This window comes from Zingiber officinale, chromosome 11B (assembly GCF_018446385.1).
Source record: "Zingiber officinale cultivar Zhangliang chromosome 11B, Zo_v1.1, whole genome shotgun sequence".
In the NCBI taxonomy this organism is placed as follows: domain Eukaryota; kingdom Viridiplantae; phylum Streptophyta; class Magnoliopsida; order Zingiberales; family Zingiberaceae; genus Zingiber; species Zingiber officinale.
In genome coordinates this window covers 568,557-590,167 of record NC_056007.1, presented here as the reverse complement: position 1 = coordinate 590,167, position 21,611 = coordinate 568,557, and the positions used below count along the sequence as shown (strand labels likewise).

Here is a 21,611-nt window from a genome sequence, read left to right as displayed (position 1 = left end):
TAAGATATCAAATGTCCACTAATTAAGTGAGTTACCGACAACTCATTTAATTAATATCTAAGTCCAAGAGTAGTACCACTCAACCTTATTATCATGTCGGACTAAGTCCACTGCGAGGTTTAACATGACAATCTTTATGAGCTCCTCTTGAGGACATTATCAACCTAGTATCTCTAGGACACGGTTTCCTTCTATAATCAACAACACACACTATAAGTGATACCATTTCCCAACTTATCGGGTTTATTGATTCAACGAACTAAATCTCACCCATTGATAAATTAAAGAAATAAATATCAAATATATGTGCTTGTTATTACATTAGGATTAAGAGCACACACTTCCATAATAACCGAGGTCTTTGTTTCTTTATAAAGTCAGTATAAAAGAAACGACCTCAAATGGTCCTACTCAATACACTCTGAGTGTACTAGTGTAATTATATAGTCAAGATAAACTAATACCTAATTACACTACGACCTTCCAATGGTTTGTTCCTTTCCATCATGGTCGTGAGCTACTGTTTATAATTTATAAGCTACTGATAACATGATCTTCTGTGTGTGACACCACACACCATGTCATCTACAATATAAATTAATTGAACAACTACATTTATCATAAATGTAGACATTCGACCAATGTGATTCTTATTTCTAGATAAATGTTTATACCAAAAGCTAGGCTTTTAGTATACACTCCAACAGCTGCTCGCCTGTGGCACTGTGCGTCTGTGTGCGGTGCGTGCAGGTGCGGTGCAGAGAAGAACGAGACTTTTTTTTTTTCCATATTCTTGCATTTTTAATTAAATAGTATATAACTTAGTAAGTGGGCCCAACATTAAATAAATGAAATAATAATAATAAAGTAAAATATTAAACACGACCTCTGCCTCTTATTTTCTTTAAGTTTTTGCCGATTTGCCCTCTTCGCTGCTGCTTCGTAGAACGACAGCGTCGCGGCGGAAACCCTAAATCCCTAACCTCTTCCTCTCCCACACCAACTCTCCTCCAAGGCTCTAGAGTAGAGTTTAAGGCTCCAATCCTCCAACCAAGTCTCCAAGTGCGGTAGTCGGTGCCTCTGAGCCTCGGTGGAGTCGCAGACCAACGGTCTCGCTCGCGAACAACCAAGCGGCAAGCGGCGGCAGTAGTCTCCATTCTCCAACCGGCAACCGAATCTCTAAGTCTCCAAGCTCCAACGTAATTTCTCCATAAGGTTTGAACTTAGATTTGTTGTGTTTTATTTTTTTGTACAGTTTGATTTTTTTTTGAAAATGTACAGCAGTACAGAATACTAATATACCATTTTACCATTGAATGGCATTGCAATAGAATTGCATTTTTTTTACAGTGCGGTAGTTTTCCATTATTATTTGATTTTTTTTTAAATGTACAGAATTGCATTTGTACTTTGTAGTTTCGTTTTCCATTACTATTCTATTATATTGGTACTTGGAAGTGGTAGTTTATTAAAGTTTTAGTTCAACATATATTTTTCCATTGCATAATTTATTTTTAGTTATTTATTTGTGTAGGATATGGAGAGATTTTTTAAACGAACTCGTAGTTCCGGCTCTGGCTCCTCTAATGAGCCGAATGTTATTGAACAAGTGAAAAATCAATCCCGTGTAGAATTAAATTTGGATGATATTGTTAGTGATCCGGGATTACGAAAACCAATTGAAGAATTTGATATTGCTATTCGAGATCAAGATCGAAGAGAGTATGTGCTCCGAGGGCCTTGTCAACCAAATGGTCATGTGTATCCGAAAACAACTTTTGGTAATCAAGAAAGAAGTTTTCAAGGAACTTGGTATAAAAAAATATACATGGCTAGAGTATAGCATATCAAAAGATGCTGCATTTTGTTTTTGGTGTTATCTTTTCAAACCGTTAAATAAAGAAAATGTAGATAATGCCTTTATAAAAGATGGATACAACAATTGGAAAAGGGCATTAGAAAGATTCAATTGTCATAAGGGGAATGTGAATAGCTGTCACAATGAAGTTAGAATACAATTTGAAGCTTTTCAAAATCAAAGGCATAGTGTGGGGAATATTTTACGAGTACATAGTCGCGATATGAAAATTGATTATCGCACTCGTTTAACAGCAATGTTGGATGTGACACGCTTTCTATTGAAGCAAGGGTTACCTTTTCGAGGACACGATGAGTCAACTAGTTCTTCAAATAGAGGTAATTTTCTTGAGTTGCTTGAATGGTATAGTCAACGAAATGAAGAGGTTTCTAAAGTTATAAAACAAAATGCTCTTGGAAACAATCAATTGACTTTCCTAAAAATTCAAAAGGATTTAACACGTGCTTGTGCTTTAGAGATCACACTTGCTATAATCAATGATATTGGAGATAAATTCTTTTCTTTGATGGTTGATGAGGCTTGGGACAGTTCAGTGAAGGAGCATATGGGAGTTGTTTTGAGATATGTGAATAAAGAAGGATGTGTGATTGAACGATTTCTTGCGGTTGTGCATGTGCCTGACACTAGTTCTAATTCTTTGAAAATGGCTATTGATGCTTTATTTGTGCAACATGGTTTATCATTATCTAGATTGAGAGGCCAAGGATATGATGGAGCTTCAAATATGCGTGGCGAGTTTAATAGATTGAAATCCCTGATACTACAAGAAAATCCATTTGCAATGTATGTTCGTTGTTTCTCTCATCAGCTTCAATTAGTTCTTGTTGTTGTTGCCCATGACAATTTTACTGTGAGTGAATTTTTTGGGTATATAACCATGATTGTGAATATATCTGGAGCATCTTGTAAGAGGAGAGATCAACTTAGAAAGATTCAACATGATAAGATAATTGCTGAATTGGAAAGTGGAGAAATTACTAGTGGAAAAGGAAAAAAATCAAGAAACTAGTTTAGCAAGACCTGGAGATACTCGTTGGGACTCACACTACTTAACATTACTTCGTTTATGCTCTATGTGGTCTTCAGTAATAGAAGTGCTAGGAAATGTACATGATGATGCCTCTTATTCTGCGAATAAAGGTGTTGCCGCAGGTTTAATTGAGAAGATGGAGAGTTATCAATTTATTTTTGTGTTACATTTGATGAAGTATATATTGGGAATTACAAATGAGTTATCACTTTCCCTACAACAAGGGGATCAAAATATTGTTCAAGCCATGTCCTTGGTTAGAAGTGTGAAATGTCGACTACAAGAATTCAGGGAATATGGATGGCAGATAATTTTGGAACAAGTTAACACATTTTGTGAATTGAATATGATTCCAATACTTGATATGAAGGACAGCATGCTAACTCGTGGTCATGGCAGGCGTAGAGGGAAACTCATCACCAATTTTCATCATTATAGTGTGGAGATTTTTTGTCAGGTATTATTTCTAAAATTTTATTTTTTTTGTTAAAGAGATTTCATTGATTATTAATGTTATCATGGTTGCAAATTTGAATGATAGGTTGTTGATTTAATTATAAAGAGATGAATAATCATTTTTCAGAAGTTAGTACGGAATTGCTTGGTTACATATTATGTCTTCATCCAAGAAATTCTTTCTCTCAATTTGATGTTCACAAACTCATCCATCTTGTTGATTTTTATCCCGAGGACTTCTGTGATACTGATTATTTATTTTTGGAACAACAACTTATGAGTTACTTTTATAATCTGCGGGATGATCCTTACTTTTCTTCAATTGGTGACTTGGGAATTCTTGCTCAGAAATTGGTTGAGACTGAAAAATATTTGGTGTTCCCATTGGTTTATCATATGATAGAGTTGGCATTAGTTTTACCAGTTGCAACTACTTCGGTTGAACGAGTTTTTTCTGCAATGAAGACTATGAAGACTGATTTACGCAATAGAATGGGAGATGAATGGATGAATGACAGTCTAGTTGTATATATTGAAAATGATATTTTTTTCTACAATTGAAAATGAGCAAATATTACAATATTTTCAATGAATGTAGTCTCGTAGAATCCAATTATCTCCTTTTGTACTGACTCATTGGCCGTCGCAGACTTCTGTGCCAACCGGGAAGAAAGGTAGACTAATCTTTCCTAAACTTCTAGTTTTTTTTCTTACAAGTTAGATCAAATGTTCTCAATGTTAATTTATCAGGTTATGGAGATTCAGTCGAGTATTAAGCGGGACAAGGGAAAGGCTCTCAAGTTCTAGTCTCTTGGACTCTTGGTAAACTCTAACAATATCATTTCAATCACATATTATAAGTATTAGTACTGCAGTCTGTTATATGGTTTAAATGAGAATCCTAATTATTCAACAAGATCAATTGGTTGCGATTAACTTAATAGGCTAATAGCTTTTCCATGGAGAGTGTTTCATGTTGTTAGTCATCAAGTGAGTTGCAAAATGAGATGTACAACTATTTCTTATTGCTTTTGTATTGGCAGAAATATTTGGTATTAAAGTGTTCTTTGTTCATCGTTGATTCCTCAAAATTCTGAACCTCTTTTTTTGCTATGTTCTACACTATCTGTCATGAGAATTTCATGCATATTATGATTTATGTGAGTGGCGTTCATGTTTATTTGGCTGCAGTTTCTGCAGCAACGTATATTATGCAAGAATTAAGACTTAAGAGCCTTGGAGGGAGCAACACACTGAAAATGAATAGGCTAGAGCTTAACTTCTTTGTCAGTTAGATTTCAGACTTTATGTGTATAGTTTCTGCAGCATCGTATATTATGCAAGAGTTGATGTAAAACTTTAATTATTAAATATTTTTATTTAGTCACAAAAAAAATATCTATGCAACTCAGCCCCCCTGAATTTTATTTTCTAGTTCCACCCCTGCTTGATTGCTATGCAAAAGATGTCTTGCCACCAACATACTCAAAAAAATATTGGTTCTTAGATTTAGAAATATTAAATAAAATCTTACTACCACTAATTACCGAAGAGACTAAATTATCGAACATGTCCTCAGATATGGGTAGGGGAGGCTCTTCTTGGACCTTGAGATGTGGAGGTATTTGAATTTGAGTAGTGCACTCCATTGTCAAAGCCTCACTTACATGTTCCTCAAGCTCATCTTCATGAGCTTCACTTATTTGATACTCCTCCCAAGTTGAGAGTTGAGTTGACATTCTAGTGTAGAGTGAGTCCATATTATTACACTTAGAATTCATTTGCTTGATTTCCTTGTGCATTTGAGGTTGTGAGGTTAGGATGTCCTCCACCATCTTCTTTATTTTTTCCCACTAAGATAGTGGTTCATAGTTGTTCTCCTCTTGGTATTTTATGAACAAATTCTGAGGGCTCCTCCAACTAGGGCTACATGTGTGAGAGTGTGATGAGACCATTACATCAAGCTTTTTGTTGAGTTCATCTATTGATATTTCTAACTTGTGTAGCTTAATGAAGTCTTCAATTGTATGGTCTATCTCTTTACAAGTTTCACAGTATTATTTGGGTCATTGATTGTAATTAGGGAGGTCACCCCATGTCTAGGTGAACAGTCAAAATGTAATGGACAATTCTCGTTCAGATGGCTTGTTACCCCATAACTATGACAATAAACATTAATAGACTTCATAGCAGTCATTTGTATGGTCCTTTGAATTGAAGTATACATTATTTCATTCAAGGAAAACATGTCTATCTAAAGAAATAAAAGTCAGAACAAGATAGATATGTAGTAGAAATAAAAACAAAAATGTAGAATTAAAAACAAGAGGAAGAAAAATATAAAAAGAAAAATGTCTAGAGTAACTCAAATGTTAATTAACTAATGTTAATCGAAAATAATCCCGGACAATAGTACCAAAAACTTATTATACAATCAAGTGCATGATTGTTGTCAAGTAATAAAATATTAATTCCACAGGGACTGTTAATTAAGCACTAGTTAACTTTGCACAATGAATTATCTAGACAATCGAAAGGTGGTTCACAAAGGCTAGGAAGAGAGAGATTGAGAGAAGAGAGGGAAAGAGAGAGTGCAAGGGAGTGAGGAGAAATGGAGAAGTTGGTTTTCGAGGTAGAGATGTTAGGATTTCGATTTCATTATGATGCTAGTTAATGTCCCTATGCATTGTTCATCTACTTAACTCCATGCTTACATTCTTGTAGGGCTTTTAACTAAAGTCAACACAATCCAGCATAGGTCATACTGGAGAGTTTACCCAAGCTCTAATACTATTAAGTAAAGAAGCAACTATAAAAAGTACGGTCAAATAGATACCCTTGAGCCCTCGAATCATACAAACCCTAGAGTTAACTGATTTACTTTCTAATGATAGATTAATGCAATTAAGTAAAAGAGGTAATCTAGAAAGTCTGGTTAAAGGGATATCCTCTATCACAGGGCCCTCGGTCATACAATCGCTAGATTATATAAATCATTTCCTAACATTAATTTGAAAAAATCCTCTAAACTCTAATTAACTTTCCTTGTAGGGAATTTCCTCATGTTTCAAGGGGATACCCTAGAAAGTAAGGGAAACCCTATGTCACTGGGTCCCCGGATAAACAAACTAGAGTGTCTCCTTTTCATGGTGAACAAAACTCTATATCTACATGAATTGACCTCACACACATTTCCTCAAATACATTCAAGGCATAACCCTCTATGTCATAGGGCCCCTGGTCATACAATCATTAGATTACATAAATTACTTTCTAACAATAATTTGGGAAAAACCTTTCTAAACTCAAATTAGCTTTCCTTGTAGAGAATTGTCTTCCAATTCAAGGGTGATATCCTAGAAAGAGAGGGATACCCTCTATCACTGGGTCTTCGGATAAACAAACTAGAGTGTCTTCTCTACACGGTAAACAAAACTCTACATCTACATGAATTGACCTCACACACATTTCTTTAAACACATACAATGCATAACCCCCTCTGTCACTGGACCCCAATCATACAATCACTAGATTGCATAAATCACTTTCTAATAATAATTTAGGAAAACCCCTCTTAACTCTAATTAGCTTTCCTTGTAAGGAATTGCCTCCCGTTTTAAGGGTGATACCCTAGAAAATAAGGGATACCCTCTGTCACTGGGTCCCCGGATAAACAAAGTAGAGTGTCTTCTCTACATGGTGAATAAAATTCTACATCAACATGAATTGATCTCACACACATTTTCTCAAACACATACAAGGCACAACACACATAGAACATGGCGTAAACATATCATAGCACAAGAAAATGTCCAAATACATAGTTCATACATCAACATTACATTACAACTACTTTATACATCCTAGATTTAGAGATCTACTTCATTGAAAATGATTTACAAATAAGAGATAAGAAATTAAGCATCCTACAATCTAAAACATAAGATAGAGAAGAGAGGAATACTTATCTATGCATCGCCGATCTTCTTACTTACAATCCTTGCTCCGGAAGTGGACAGATCAGTGAAGATGGAAGGTCTAGGGCTCCCCCAAGTGGGAGAACCCTTCCCCAAGGAATGGGGGTGGAGCCCTAAACTAAAAATTGGTCAAAAGGGGGAGAAAATTCCCTTTTATAGGGCAAGGCACAACCCCGAGAAAGGCACGACCCCAGGCATGGGCCGTGTCATGATCGTGCCTTTTGGCACAGCCAGGGTGTGAATGGACTCGGGTGGGGAGGCACGACTGTGCTATTGGCACGGCCAACCCCTGGTTCAACTCTGGAAGGGGGATACGACCGTGTGATTCCACACGATCGCCCCTTGTTGGCTATTGGTGGGAGACACGACGGTGCCTTTAGGCATGGCCTACCCCGACTTTACCTCAAGAGAGAGCACACGACCATGCCAAGGGGCACGACCAGGTTGTTGATTTTTTACAAGTTGCTTCAATGTGCCTTTTCACTCCATTTTCATTTTAATTTATGTCCTACCAAATAAAAACAAGCAAATAGCAGATCTCCAAATAAAATAAAATGGACTTATGACTTAACAATGAAATAGGGTGCAACAAATATAAATTATATTCATGAAATATAAGTAGATATGCTTTAAAGAATGCCTAGAAACATATATATAATATACGTACATCAAGTTCCAAAGATATCCGATTGGGGAGTTTGTTGGAATGTATACTAAAAACCTAACTTTTGTAAATATTTATTTTGAAATAAAGAATCACATTGGTCGAAAATATCTACATTTATGTTAAGTGTAGTTGTTCAATTAATTTATATCGTAGATAACATGGTGTGTGGTGTCACGCACAGAAGATCATGTTATCAGTTCTTTATAAATTATAAAAGTTGCTCACGACTAAGATGGAAAGGAACAAACCGTCGGTAAAGTCGTAGTGTGATTAGGGATTAGTCTATCTTGACTAATAAATTACACTAGTACACTCTAAGTGTAATGAGTAGGACCATTTTAGGTAAGTTCTTTTTATACTGACTTGATAAAAGAACTAAACCTTAGTTATTATGGAAATGTGTGCTCTTAATCCTAATATAATAACAAACACATATATTTAGTATTTATTTCTTTGACTTATCAATGGGTGAGATTTAGCGCGATAAATCAATAAGCCCGATAAGTTGTGAAATGATATTACTTATAGTGTGTGTTGTTGATTATAGAAGGAAACTGTGTCCTAGTAATCTAGGTTGAGAATGACCCCAAGAGGAGCTCATAAGGATTGTCATGTTAAACCCTGCAGGTGGACTTAGTCCGACATGACGATGAGGTTGAGTGGTATTACTCTTGGACTAAGATATTAATTAAGTGAGTTGTCAGTAACTCATTTAATTAGTGGACATTCGACATCTTAAACATAGGGAGACTAACACACTCATAATAAGAAGGAGCCCAAAATATAATTTGGGATTGGTGCGGTAGTTCAATAATAATTCTTTAGTGGTATGAATTATTATTGATGAAATTAAGTTGTGTGTTTAGGGCGAACACGGGAAGCTTAATTTCATCTTCTTCTTCTCCTTTCTCACATTTGCTCCTTTTGTGCATCTTTGTCTTGTTGCTCTACACGATCTCTCTTGATCTCTTCCTCTTCTTCTGCATTAGAGGTTAAGAGGTGTTGTCTCCTCTTTACACAACAAATGATATTAGAGTCATGATCTAGACCAGATGTCATGTGGGATGGCCTTAAACGAAGTTGAGGGTGAGCCCGGGGTAAGTCAGGTTGACCGGATGCTTGCTAGAAGGCTTCGAAGCAGGTCAGGGTGATCGGATACTCACGAGGAGGCCCGGAGCAGGTCGAGGTGACTGGATGCTTGCGGGGAGACCTAAAGAAAGTCAAGGTGACCGGATACTTACGGGGAGATGAGTAGGTCAGGATGACGGAATGCTCGCGGGGAGGCCCGAAGCAGGTCAAGGTGACCGGATGCGGATGTTTGCGGGTAGGCCCAAAGTAGATCAAGGTGACCGGATGCTCGCGGGGAGATCCGGACTATGAGAGTAATTGTGGCCCTTCATTTGAGGGGAGGATTGTTGGGATTCAATTAAAGTTTCACATTGAAAATATTGTAAAGATCATGAGTTTAAAATGATATAGGATATCTTCATCGACATGAGGCCTTTTAGGGAGAGCCCAAGAATAAAACAATAGGGGCATAGATCCAAAATAAATAATATCAGATATATGAACATCTTTTGTTATAGGGTATAACAGAGACAATGCTCAAGTTTTGTATAATAGTTATTAGATATTAGAATAATCTATCTACGTATAACTCTTTCAGGTGAAAAAAAAAAAACATGTGTATGTGAAATTATCAACTCTATTATTCAGGAAAAATCATATATAGGTGGTTGTGCTAAAATGACCGCACTAATTAAAGCTTAGGAACAAGAATCATAATCGATGGAGGGTGACACAATGTTAACACTAGGATCATGCATGCACTAGAGATGAAAGGGACACATATACATCCCAAAATCTATAAATATGAATCAACAGACATTTAACTTTTGGAGGAGAGCGAATCAACTTTAATATTTATAACTTGACCAAACTCTTTCCTTTCATTCAGTGGCCGGAACTTGACAAACTTACAATGTTAATTAGTCTAGCTGAATTTTTATCATCTAGCTAGTCACTTTAGAACTAAATAATCGAATTCAGCATTCTTTAACATAGACAAGTTGCATTTTGTTCCTGAAATGCAAAAAAAAAAAAAGAAAAAAAAAAGAGGTTATTCTCACTTCTGTCAACTTGGCATGCATTTGTGCGATATATACAAGATTGACTCATCCATCACCATGCAGTGAGAGTGGGATCCAACAGATCATCCCACCAGACATATCATATCCCATGCTTAATCTATCACTTCCTCACCACACCATTATCAGCTTAATTATGAGAATTCCACAATTTAATTACATCTCATCTAACTGTACAACTTAACAGTTATATACAACCTAATGCGTGGCCAGGGACTGAGAGCCAAGGGGGCCTATCATTTTGAGAGAATATGATCGATTGTGATTTAAAGATGTTTAGGTATATTGCTCTGATGCACTTTGCACAACTTTTTTTTTTTTTCTTGTAAAGGTAAACAGTGCGATTCGCGTGCTTCAATCTTTGTGCCCCTCCCATTACAAAGGGCCTCTCCTACAGAATCCAATATTATTCACATTACGGTATGAAATAATTAATTGACTTTTAAATTAAGGGGGACCCTTGTCTATATATATATGACAAGGGTCCCCTTAATTTTGGTGTAGGAAGAGAAGAATAATGCTGGGTGCATCCGCGATGTTGCTCTCGCATGAATGTCCACTTTAAAACAACAGTACATTTTGCATGTTAGTGATGGTGGATGCATGCTCATTGGCTCAATGTAACATGCTTTTTGGCAAATGGGTCGATGGATTGTTCCACTACTACTACTACTACTGATTCCTCATACCATATGTTTTTTTTTTCCATCGAGGTGTCAGATAATCCTCTCCTTTAATTGCCCTCGTAAATTTTCTCTTCTTTCTTAGCTATTGTACTTTATAGATCAATATCTAGTGGAGGGTTATCCACAGCCAGCCACCTTCATAATTAATAGCTAGCTGAATAAGTCTGTGAGTGTTTGATTGCCTTTATCTTTATAATAGCCGATTCTGAGATTTATGATTTAAAATATTAGATGGTACTATTTATATTATCAAGGTATATCTTTCTTTTCGAAAACTCAAATTTAAGAATTTTAAAATTAAGCGTACTTGACTTGGAGAAATATGAAGATGAGTGACCTCCTGGGAAGTTTTTCAGGGTACGTACGAGTGAGGACAAAGCATGTTGAAAGTACCTTCGCTGGTCTGTGGAGCTAGTCGTCAACCCGATGGACAATTCTGGTGGCATTCCCGGTTCGGTCCGGGTGGAGCCCGCTCGGGCCAGGGTGTTACAGATGGTATCAGAGCGACCTTGCGACCGTGAGTGCGCCTGTGGCAGGAGCACCCAGGGCACCACCTAGCGAGGGAGATTTTGGGATTTGCTTGTGGTGTGATTCGTGGTTACACAACGAGGATGTTGTGTCTTTAAGTGGGGATGATTGTAATTAATACCCCGGTTCTGAGATTCTGGTTAAGTATGACTTAAAAGGTTAGATGATACTATCTATATCACCAAGGTGCACCTTCCTTTTCGGAAGCCTAAACTTAAGAATTCCAAAGTTAAGCGTGCTTGGCTTGGAGAAATCTGAGGATGAGTGACCTCCTGGGAAGTTTTTCAGGGTGCGTGCGAGCGAGGACAAAGCACGTTGAAAGGACCTTTGATGGTCTGTGGAGCTAGTCGTCAACCCGATGGACAATTCTAGTGGCATTCTCGGTTCGGTCCGGGTGGGCCCCGCCTGGACAAGGGCGTTACAGATGGTATCAGAGCGACCTTGCGATCGTGAGTGTGCCTGTGGCAGGAGCACCCAGGGCACCACCTAGCGAGGGAGATTCTGGGATTTACCTGTAGTGTGATTCGTGGTTACTCAACGAGGATATTGTGTCTTTAAGTGGGGGTGATTGTAATATCCCGGTTCTGAGATTCTGGTTAAGTATGACTTAAAAGGTTAGATGATATTATTAGTATCACCAAGGTGCACCTTCCTTTTCGGATGCTAATTCCAAAATTAAGCGTGCTTGGCTTGGAGAAATCTGAGGTGGGTGACCTCCTAGGAAATTTCCAAGGTGCATGCGAGTGAGGACAGAGCACGTTGAAAGGACCTTCGGTGGTCTATGAAACTAGTCGTCAATCCGATGGACAATTCTGATGACGTTCCCGATTCAATCCGGATGGGAATCATGATCATATATCTTCTTCTTCTTCCTCTACTTTGTGAGTCGTCTAAGTTCTTCTTCGTTAATTAATGACAACAAGAGCAACTCGAACTCTGCAAACTTGCCGTGTTTATCAGGCATGCTGTTGTAGTATCACGTACTCTTTAGCACTCGGTGATGTAAATCCATTAATCAGTTTATTAAACGTGTGATTAACTAGTAGAGTTTCGTCTTCGATCGTCCAAATTCTTAAGCTAATGCCATCGATCAATAAAAAATGTCCGAAAATATAATTATGTTTGATGTTTTCTAAACTTTGGAACCAAATCTTATTTCATGAAGGTCAAAGGAATGCATGGGATTTTCCTCTTGAGTTTTTTTTTCTCCTTTTTCTCATTTTCATTCCTTTTAATTAGCATGTTCTTTCAAGTCCTAAAAATAACAAGACCCTTATGTGTCTCTTAGCACCTCATTAAACTACCTTGATATTTGCTAATGGATGCAGATCGTACGCAAATGATCACTGAAATTGATTATATTATCTAAAAAGACTTAGAGAATCATAATGGATGGTGGCATTTAACACTAATGGTTCAGTGTCCTTTTCTCTTAATTAAAAATGAGTTAGTGCTTTTTATCACTTCCCAAGTTATTTGCATTTCATTTGTTGCTAATGGAGAGAAAAGTTCGAATTTTCTATTTCAGAGATCATTTTTTTTATTTCTAATGTTTATATTTTTGACACTATAAAATCCATATAAATGTTAGAGCATTCACATTGCTTTCCTATTCAAAATTAATAATTTAAGATAAAAAAATTATTTTATTAAATTTAGATATCCATTTATCAATACATCATATATCAGCTTTTCTATTTTTTCTCTCTCCTTTATAATATTTAAGGAATAAAATCCATTAAATTTAGAGAAGTACTGTTTATAAATTTATAATTTAGGGAATATATAAGGTAATTAATGTAAAGATTTTTTAGCTACCTTATTTAAAATTTAGAGTAAAATTGTTAAATAGAGTATATGATGTAAATGCTCTTAAGAAAATAATGAGAGTTTAGAAAGTCGAGATAACCAAGGAGGATAAATTTTTTTCTCAATTCATTTAGTTGATAAACAAAGAAATTATTTATAGACAAATACATAACTCATTAACTCCTTAATTTTAGCAGATATTGTAAAAATCACAAATGCAAGATGATATCTTCTATTGTAAATAATATTTTCTGAGGAAAGTTTTTATAAGGAAAATTATATTTTATTTTAGTGTGAGATATCTTCTATTTCTTTTTCTCCTTTATTTTTGATCTATGATAGATTGGGCTCCTTGGCATGTTGAATCGATCTTCATCTTGATTTACAGATTGAGTTTTGCCTATTTTTGTGCCTAAATAATAAATTTGCGCGCGAATTGCTGGATCGGCCTATTATGCGCAAATCAATCAATGAGAGTGCAAAACTCTCAAAAGAAGAAGCTCTAACTCCATTGGATTGAGCTCCTCTATATGGGCACTTATGAGAGACTACTGTGAGCTCTACCCAACCAAGAGCTCTAATAAAACTTGATAGTTAGGTATAAAAGGGGAGAATATATAGAATTGCTTGAAGGGGTGGAAGGCCTTAGAGAATATGTAGAAACAAAAAGAGTCAAAAAGAGAATAGAAGGAAAATAGTTGGGAGTATTTTTTATATTCATGGACAAATAGAAAAAATATATATAGACATTTAAGAGAACAATGCTTTAATTTTTTTTTTAGAAAAAAAAACAAATTTTCCATTAAACATGTTAAATTATATTTATATATCATTTAATTTTGTTTTAACAATTTTGATGTATTATCATTTTCAATTCATGGGATATATATTATGTATTAATTGTAATTAATTGTAGTAAAAGGATGATTATATTTATTTCAGGTGTTTTTTATTGTTTGATTTCAGATTATGTGTAGGAAGATAAATTATAAGGTAAATTTAGAGTGACTATCAAGTGGTTAGAGAGTAAAAGTTTTTTTTTTTAATTGTGACTAATGAAAACATATCTTTATGAACGTATTTGTTGTGATTTTTTATCTCTTCTTATTTTCATATTTTTAAATTAGGATCACAATATAATTTTACGTATTTTTTAGTCATTACGTTGCAATGTCTATAGAATCGCGTAGCTATTATAATAGTAATTGAATATTAATGAATATAATTTTATTTCAGAAAAAAATCTTTTTCTAAAATTCTCTTATGGTAACAAAGATTATTTCTTGTATCTCATCCGTATATCATATGAAGAGAAGTAAATTATAAGATCAATTTATAGTCGATCGTCAAATGACTAGGGAGTGGGAAGAGTTTTTTCTAGAATGTATATACCCATTGAGAATTAATCCATGTCCTATTATAGTAAATCTGTCACTATCTAGCTAATTGGACACTCATATGGACATGAATTAAATTCACTTATGATGGTAAAAGATGAATATGCTCGCCCCCAGCGTCCCCGTCAACCCATCTCAGGAATTAAATTCACTTATGTACTATGGAATCAAGGTTTATAATGAATGTAAATAATATGGTCTATCAGTTTAAGAGTAATGAAATGTGCTTATCCACCGAGACCCTCGAAGGAAGAACCATCGGCCAATTAAAGGTGGTGTTGATTGGAGTCATTGGGTGCCACGAGAAGAAAGATCCATCGGAGAATAAGCCAAACCTGAGAGGGAGAAAAAAAGAAAGGAAGGGAGTTAGAATGATGGCTGGAGATACCTCAGCGTCGTCACTCCGACACTCGAGTAAGTTTCGATGGGTGATGTACGTATGAAATGGTGGAAGATGGAAAAAAACATTCCTTCATTCGCAGACACATACGTATTTTATAACACTACCTCTAAATATCTCTCTCCTTTATGTTAGTTGCATATTAATTATTGATGTGATACGTATTATACTGTGGTAAAGAGAATGCCCCATCGTACCAGTATCATTTGGATTAAGATACAGGAGATGATACCCCACGTGCTTCGACAACTCGTATATTGTGTCAGCACAGGCATTGTCCTCTATAATGGGCTAACCCATGAGACCCTTGGGTCATGAGATAATTGAGCTAGGGGCTGGGGATCTGTTAAATAGAAAAGCGTTGGATCACTAGGGCTAAGCGGAGATTGACAAGGCATGCCTAGTTAGTGCGAGTGGTGCGCCCCTGATCAGTATGGTCAACCATGGATAGCGAATCACATCTGATTGGAAGGACTATCCAGGGAGAAGCCAAATGCACCCGATTGGTGGAACCTATCGAAATTAAGAGAATAAAAAAAACTAACCATATTATTAGATCTTAAAATTGATACAGAGTATAAGGTCTTATATAGTTAAGTTAAGAAACCCTAAATTCTATAAAAAAAAGGAAAAAGTCCAAATTGTCCTAAAAGCTATAAACAAATAAATATATAATCTAACATTCCCCCTCAAACTCACGATGCTACAGTTAGAAGCATTGAGAGTTTGTCAGATAAAAAATAAAAACGTGAAGCAAAATGTACCTTGGTAAACATATCAGCAATCTATAGCTTTGAAGGAACAAAAGGCAATGTGATGGTACCAATCAAAAGATGGTGATGAGTAATATGACAATCAATTTCAATACGTTTCGTCCACTCATAAAAAACTAAATTGCATGTAATTTGAATTGCACTCTGATTATCACGATATAACGGAGTAGGTTGATGAAGAGAGACACTCATATCCGCAAGCAACCAACATAACCAAACTATCTCACAAGTAGTTAAGGCCATGACACGATACTCAGCTTCTGTGGAAGATCTAGAAATAACATCTTTCTTTTTACTCTTCCAAGAAATAAGGGAATCATCAAGAAAATGCAAAAGCCAATGGTAGATTTATGATCCGTAGGATCACCAGCCCAATCCGGATCAGAGTATGCATGTAGCTCAAGAGATGAAGTAGAAATAAATAAAATGCTTTGAAATTGAGTGCCCCGAAGATACCTGAGAATACGAAGAACAGCAGCCCAATGAACTATAGTTGGTGCAGCGACAAATTGATTAACCACATGAACAACATACGCAATAGCTGGATGAGTCACTGTGAGATAAACCAAGTTCCAACAATAGTTTTGTACAAACTAGGATCCGACAAAGGTGATCCATCAAATGGAGAATATCGAGCATTAGTCTCAATAGGAGTATCAACAACTCTATTATCAGTAAGACGAGTACGCTCAAACAGATCAGATATATACTTTGACTGGGATAAAAGATAACCTTTCGGGGAATAAGCAACCTCAATGTCCAGAAAGTAGCGCGGTATACCCAAGTTTTTTCATAGCAAAATAATGAGCCAATTCAGACTTCAAGGAAGCAATTCCATCAGAATCATCACCAGTAATAATCATGTCATCAACATATAATGATAAAAGAATATGACCTGCACTCGTACATCTAACAAACAATGCTAAATCATGATTACTAGGATGAAAACCAAACAAAGTAATCATTGTAGAGAACTTCTCAAACCAAACACGAGGTGTTTGTTTGAGATCATAAAGCACTTTACGAAGCCTGCAAACTTCACCAGGTTTGTGTGAAATACTAGGAGGAGGTGTCATATAAATTTCTTCATAAAGATCACCATTTAGAAATGCATTCATGACATCCATCTGAGATATTCTCCATCGACAAACAGAAGTAACATCAATCACAGTACGAACAGTTGTCATTTTTGTAACAGGAGTAAATGTTTCTTCATAATTCATGTCATACTCCTGAGAATAACCTTTAGCAACAAGACAAGCTTTGTATCGTTCGATAGATCCATCAGATTTAGTTTTGATCTTATATACCCAACGAGAACCAATAGTATGTTTTCGTGATGGCAATGGAACCAAATCCTATGTATGACTCTGATGCAAAGCAGTTAGTTCCTCAGCCATAACACTCTGCCAAAGTGGGTTACAAACAACTTCTCTATAGGATTCAGGCTCAGAAAGACAATGAATAAATGTAACAAATGAAGCAAAAGAACGAGAATAACAATAGTAAGCAAAATCTGGTAGTTTAGTAGACTTACGAACACGAGTGGATTGACGTCGGTGGAGAGAAGGATCATCCGCAACCTCAGGAGATAATTGGGTTGTGGCAGAAGGAGGAACATGTGGAGCAGATATCTCGGGAACCAAAGTACTAGATTCAGTTGAATTACCAGTAGGATTTGTGGGTGAATCTTCCTCAGTATCAGTATTGAAAGGATCAATGCAAAGCAGATCTAACTTTGTCATATTATGCGAACTAGACGGAATAGAAAAGAATGGAATATGCTTAAGAAATACAACATGACGAGAGACATACAATTTTTGACTAATGGGATCAAAGCAACGATATCCTTTTTGACTAACACCATAACCCATAAAGACACAAAGAGCAGACCGAAAGACTAATTTATTACGCTCTGCATGTGGACGAAGGACAAAGCAAGTACAACAAAAAAATATGCAAAGAGGAATAGACAGGAGCATGCCCATACAATTTTTCAAAATGTGACAAACCTGAATTGTGTGAGTTTAGAATTCTATTAATTACATGGGCAGCAATAAGGATTGCTTCCCCCTAAAAGGCACTAGGAACACTGGTAGACAATAAAAATAAATGTGTTATTTCAATTAGATGTCTATGTTTCCGTTTAGCCACGCCATTTTGTTCAGGAGTATCTGTACACGAGGTTTGATGAATAGTACCATCAGAAGCAAGTAAATGTGAAAATTGATTCGAAGTGTATTCACCCCCTAAATCATAACGAAAACACTTTATGACACTAGAATGTTGAGTTTTCATAAGAGCTCTAAAGTTATTGAAATTGTAAGATAATCAGACCTATGTTTCATAAGATATACCCAAGAGTAACGAGTGCAATCATCAATGAAGGAAAGATAATACCTTGAACCTCCTTTTGTAGGAACAGGAGAGGGTCCCGACACATCAGAATGGATAAGATCAAATGGAGTAGAAGAAAAAGAAAGACTTTTAGAAAATGGTAAGCTAGAGAATTTGGCCAGTTTACAACCACTACAATCAGAAATATCATAACTTTTTAAAGGTCATAATGCTCCTGTAGAGGTTAAAAACTACAAACGAGCTGCTGAAATATGACCTAAGCGAGAGTGCCACAAATAAAAATCAGAATATGAATGACTCATATGAAAAGATGATAAATCCACATTCGAAGCTACAACTTTTGGTAATTTAAGTTGATCTAAAACATAGAGTCCTCCTTACTTATGACCTATCCCAATCAACCTCTGAGATTGCGGGTCCTGAACATAACAATTGGATGAAGAAAAAGAGACTAGATATCCAGGCTCACATAATTGACTAACAGAAATAAGATTTAAAGTAAGACTTGAAACATAATAAACATTAATAAGAGATAAAGAAGATGTAACAATTGAACCAACACATACTAATGACATAGTAGTACCATCAGCAGTCACAATAGATATAGATGAACTGGGAGAAAAAGAAATAAAATATGACAAATTGGATGACATATGATGAGTGACACCAGAGTCCAAAATCCACAAGGATGAAGATATACCTGAAATACCAGACGACGACAAACCTATATGAGAGGAAGCTGACATGACAGAGGGTTGTGAAGCAAGGAACTATTGAAACTGCTCAAACATATATGAATCAGATTTCCATGAAACATCTGCATGACTAGGCATGATACCAGAACGAATAATTCTCAGAATAACCAAACTGTAAGGATACACATTTGTATGATCTGCAAAAATTGATATCAAGACGACTTGTGGTTATACAAGAATCTGAGGTAGAAAATGATGTCAAATGTAGAAATCAGTAGCACAGAGCATTGGTGTCAAAATCAGTAAAAAAGGATGTCAGTGCCGAAATCGGCAACATAGGGCTTGGGAACCAAAATCGGTAGAAAAGAGAGTCGGCGTTGAAACTGATAACACAGAACGTCTGTGCCGAAATCGACAGAAAATAGCGTTGGCGTCGAAATCGACAGAAAATAATATCAATGTCGAAATCGGTAGGACAGGATGTTGGCGCTGAAATTGATAGAAAATAGATGTTGGCACCAAAATCAATAGCAGCAGTAGGAGACGACAGCTGCAACAGGAAGCAATAACAGGGGGCAGTAGAAAAAATTAAGTCAAAGAAGGAGAATCGCTCTGATACCATGTAGAAATTAAGAGAAGGAAAAAAACTAACCATATTATTAGATTTTAAAATTGATACAGAGTATAAGGTCTTATATAGTTAAGTTAAAAAACCCTAAACTCCATAAGAAAAGGGAAAAGTCCAAATTGCCCTAAAACTATAAACAAATAAATATATAATCTAACATAACCGACCGGAGAGATGTTGAATGCACCCAATTGGTGGGGCAGAGAGAAGAGGATCGGGCATGATCGATGATTTTGATAAGGAAGAAATGGAGTGTGCTCGATTGATGGGATTGATTGGACAAAAATGGAGCACACTCGATTGGTAGGACCGATCAAGGACAAGAGGAGCGCACCCGATCGGTGGGATCAGTCGGCGAAGGGTAAATTTCATCTAATTGGGACTAAAGAAAACTACCCAAACATATCTGCCCTATGTTAACTTGTCTTGACTTATCTCCATCTGAGCATGATGCTTAACCCTTGGGGCACACGCGACGGCTGCCAATGCTCAATGTATCAGAATGCCATGCTGATAATAATGGTAAATTAATTGCCTAATACAATGTCTACTGTGTGGGGAATCACAAACGGTGAGAGGCTCTTGGAACTGTTGTGTTGGTGAGCTAGTAGAATATAAATGGTACAACAGAAACAATAAAACTGGGGCACTGGAGTTGAAGAACATAATGAGGCCTACATATTGGGAATGTTTGACTGGGTGCTGTGGTTGCTTTCAAAATCATATATTCCCGACAAAGACCACTGTTTGAGTGACCAGCTAGTGCCTGGTGATGACAATTAAAGGTTCCATGCATGCTCACATCATTAATGGACTGCAGGACATATATTCCAACATCAACATGACTTCACTTCTTCCTCCTCCCTGTCTCTCTGATATTGATGTCAAATTCTTGAACAGAACTCTGCATTATGTATTATTGAGATTGGATACTACATCACCAACGCTAAGCATGCATGGAATCAACTAGCCCTCACCTGTTGTATATTTGGTATCTGCATAGTGATTGATATCTGCATGGTGATTATTTCAATAGGTATTGAGATCTATAAAATGTCTCGCTAGTTATATGTCTAATCTCTCTGGTATAAAGGATCCTTATACTTAGATAAATATCGTATAATTTATCTCCTTCTAAAGAGTACGAAGTCATCTGAAAAAAAATCTGTAAGATAACGACTTCATCTTTGCTCCCATGCATGGAATCAGTTATATATATATATGAATGGTGTAGAATTAGATACAGTGAAATTGTTATGTCAGCAATTTGGGATCACCTGATAGGTAGTCTTGATTCTTTATTTAGTCAAAGAAATCCCACCATGGAAGGACATGGTCATAGGCATGAGTGGGGAAAATATAATGCTCCAATATTGGTAGAGGACTCATTCACGGCCACTAGCTACGCACCACTAGCTCAAGGAGATTTACACAAACAGTTTTAGAAATGATAGAGACGTACACATCAAACGATCGCTCAGTTGGATATATCATAGTAGAGAATGTAGCTGTTCATGATGGTGGGTTGTACATGCATAAGATATGAGGCAGGATTTTCTGGACCACTTTTTATGGTCCAGGGGATGTGTCACTCATATTTACGATCGGATCGTGGTCGCAATCCGACGGCAAATGGTTGCGATCCCTTCCTGGGTTCATCGTCCCCACTAGGTTATAGTTTTTATTCGGAGTGAGCGGCCGAAGGCCGCTCAGAGGACATCCTTGCTAGGCGTCCAGTAACCTAGCCACTTATCCACCACCGGAGGCCTCCGGGCGGCCTCCGACCGCGCGCTCCGAACAAAAACTACACTACAAGAAAAAAGCTAATAGACAACGCTTTTAAAGCGTTGTCTTTGTGCCTGAAAAAGCGTTGTTAAAGGCACTGTTGTTAAAAGTCTGCTCAACGACAACGCTTTTAAAGCGTTGTCGTTTGTAGCTAAGACAACGCTTTAAAAGCGTTGTGTATTTTTTTGTAAAAACATCATCTTTGCAACGCTTTAAAAGCGTTGTTGTTTTTGGCAAAGACAACACTTGTGCAGCGCTTTAAAAGCGTTGTCTTTTTAAAATAAAAATTAAAAAAATCTATTAACAAAATCATTTTTTTATATTTACAAAACTATTAATTTTTTTTTACCATATCTAGATTTGAATTTGACATATAAAATAACATTAATTAGCTCA

The 21,611-nt window shown here is 36.4% G+C and overlaps 1 protein-coding gene across 1 annotated transcript; it reads left to right on the top strand.

Moving 5' to 3' along the window:
• Nucleotides 1–2,081: 2,081 nt before the first annotated feature.
• On the top strand, nucleotides 2,082–4,172 carry LOC122035247 (zinc finger MYM-type protein 1-like). Its single transcript, XM_042594664.1, has 3 exons — nucleotides 2,082–2,729; nucleotides 3,714–3,890; nucleotides 4,116–4,172. Exons 1-3 carry the CDS (start codon nucleotides 2,082–2,084, stop codon nucleotides 4,170–4,172), a joined length of 882 nt encoding a protein of 293 aa, XP_042450598.1.
• The last annotated feature ends 17,439 nt before the right edge of the window (nucleotides 4,173–21,611 follow it).

Coding starts and splice junctions, on each gene's coding strand:
- LOC122035247 (XM_042594664.1), top strand. CDS start 2,082: ATGAAAATTGATTATCGCACTCGTTTAACAGCAATGTTGGATGTGACA. Junction 2,730..3,713: donor TTGCCCATGACAATTTTACT/GTGAGTGAATTT, acceptor ATTCTTGCTCAG/AAATTGGTTGAGACTGAAAA. Junction 3,891..4,115: donor GGATGAATGACAGTCTAGTT/GTATATATTGAA, acceptor TTAATTTATCAG/GTTATGGAGATTCAGTCGAG.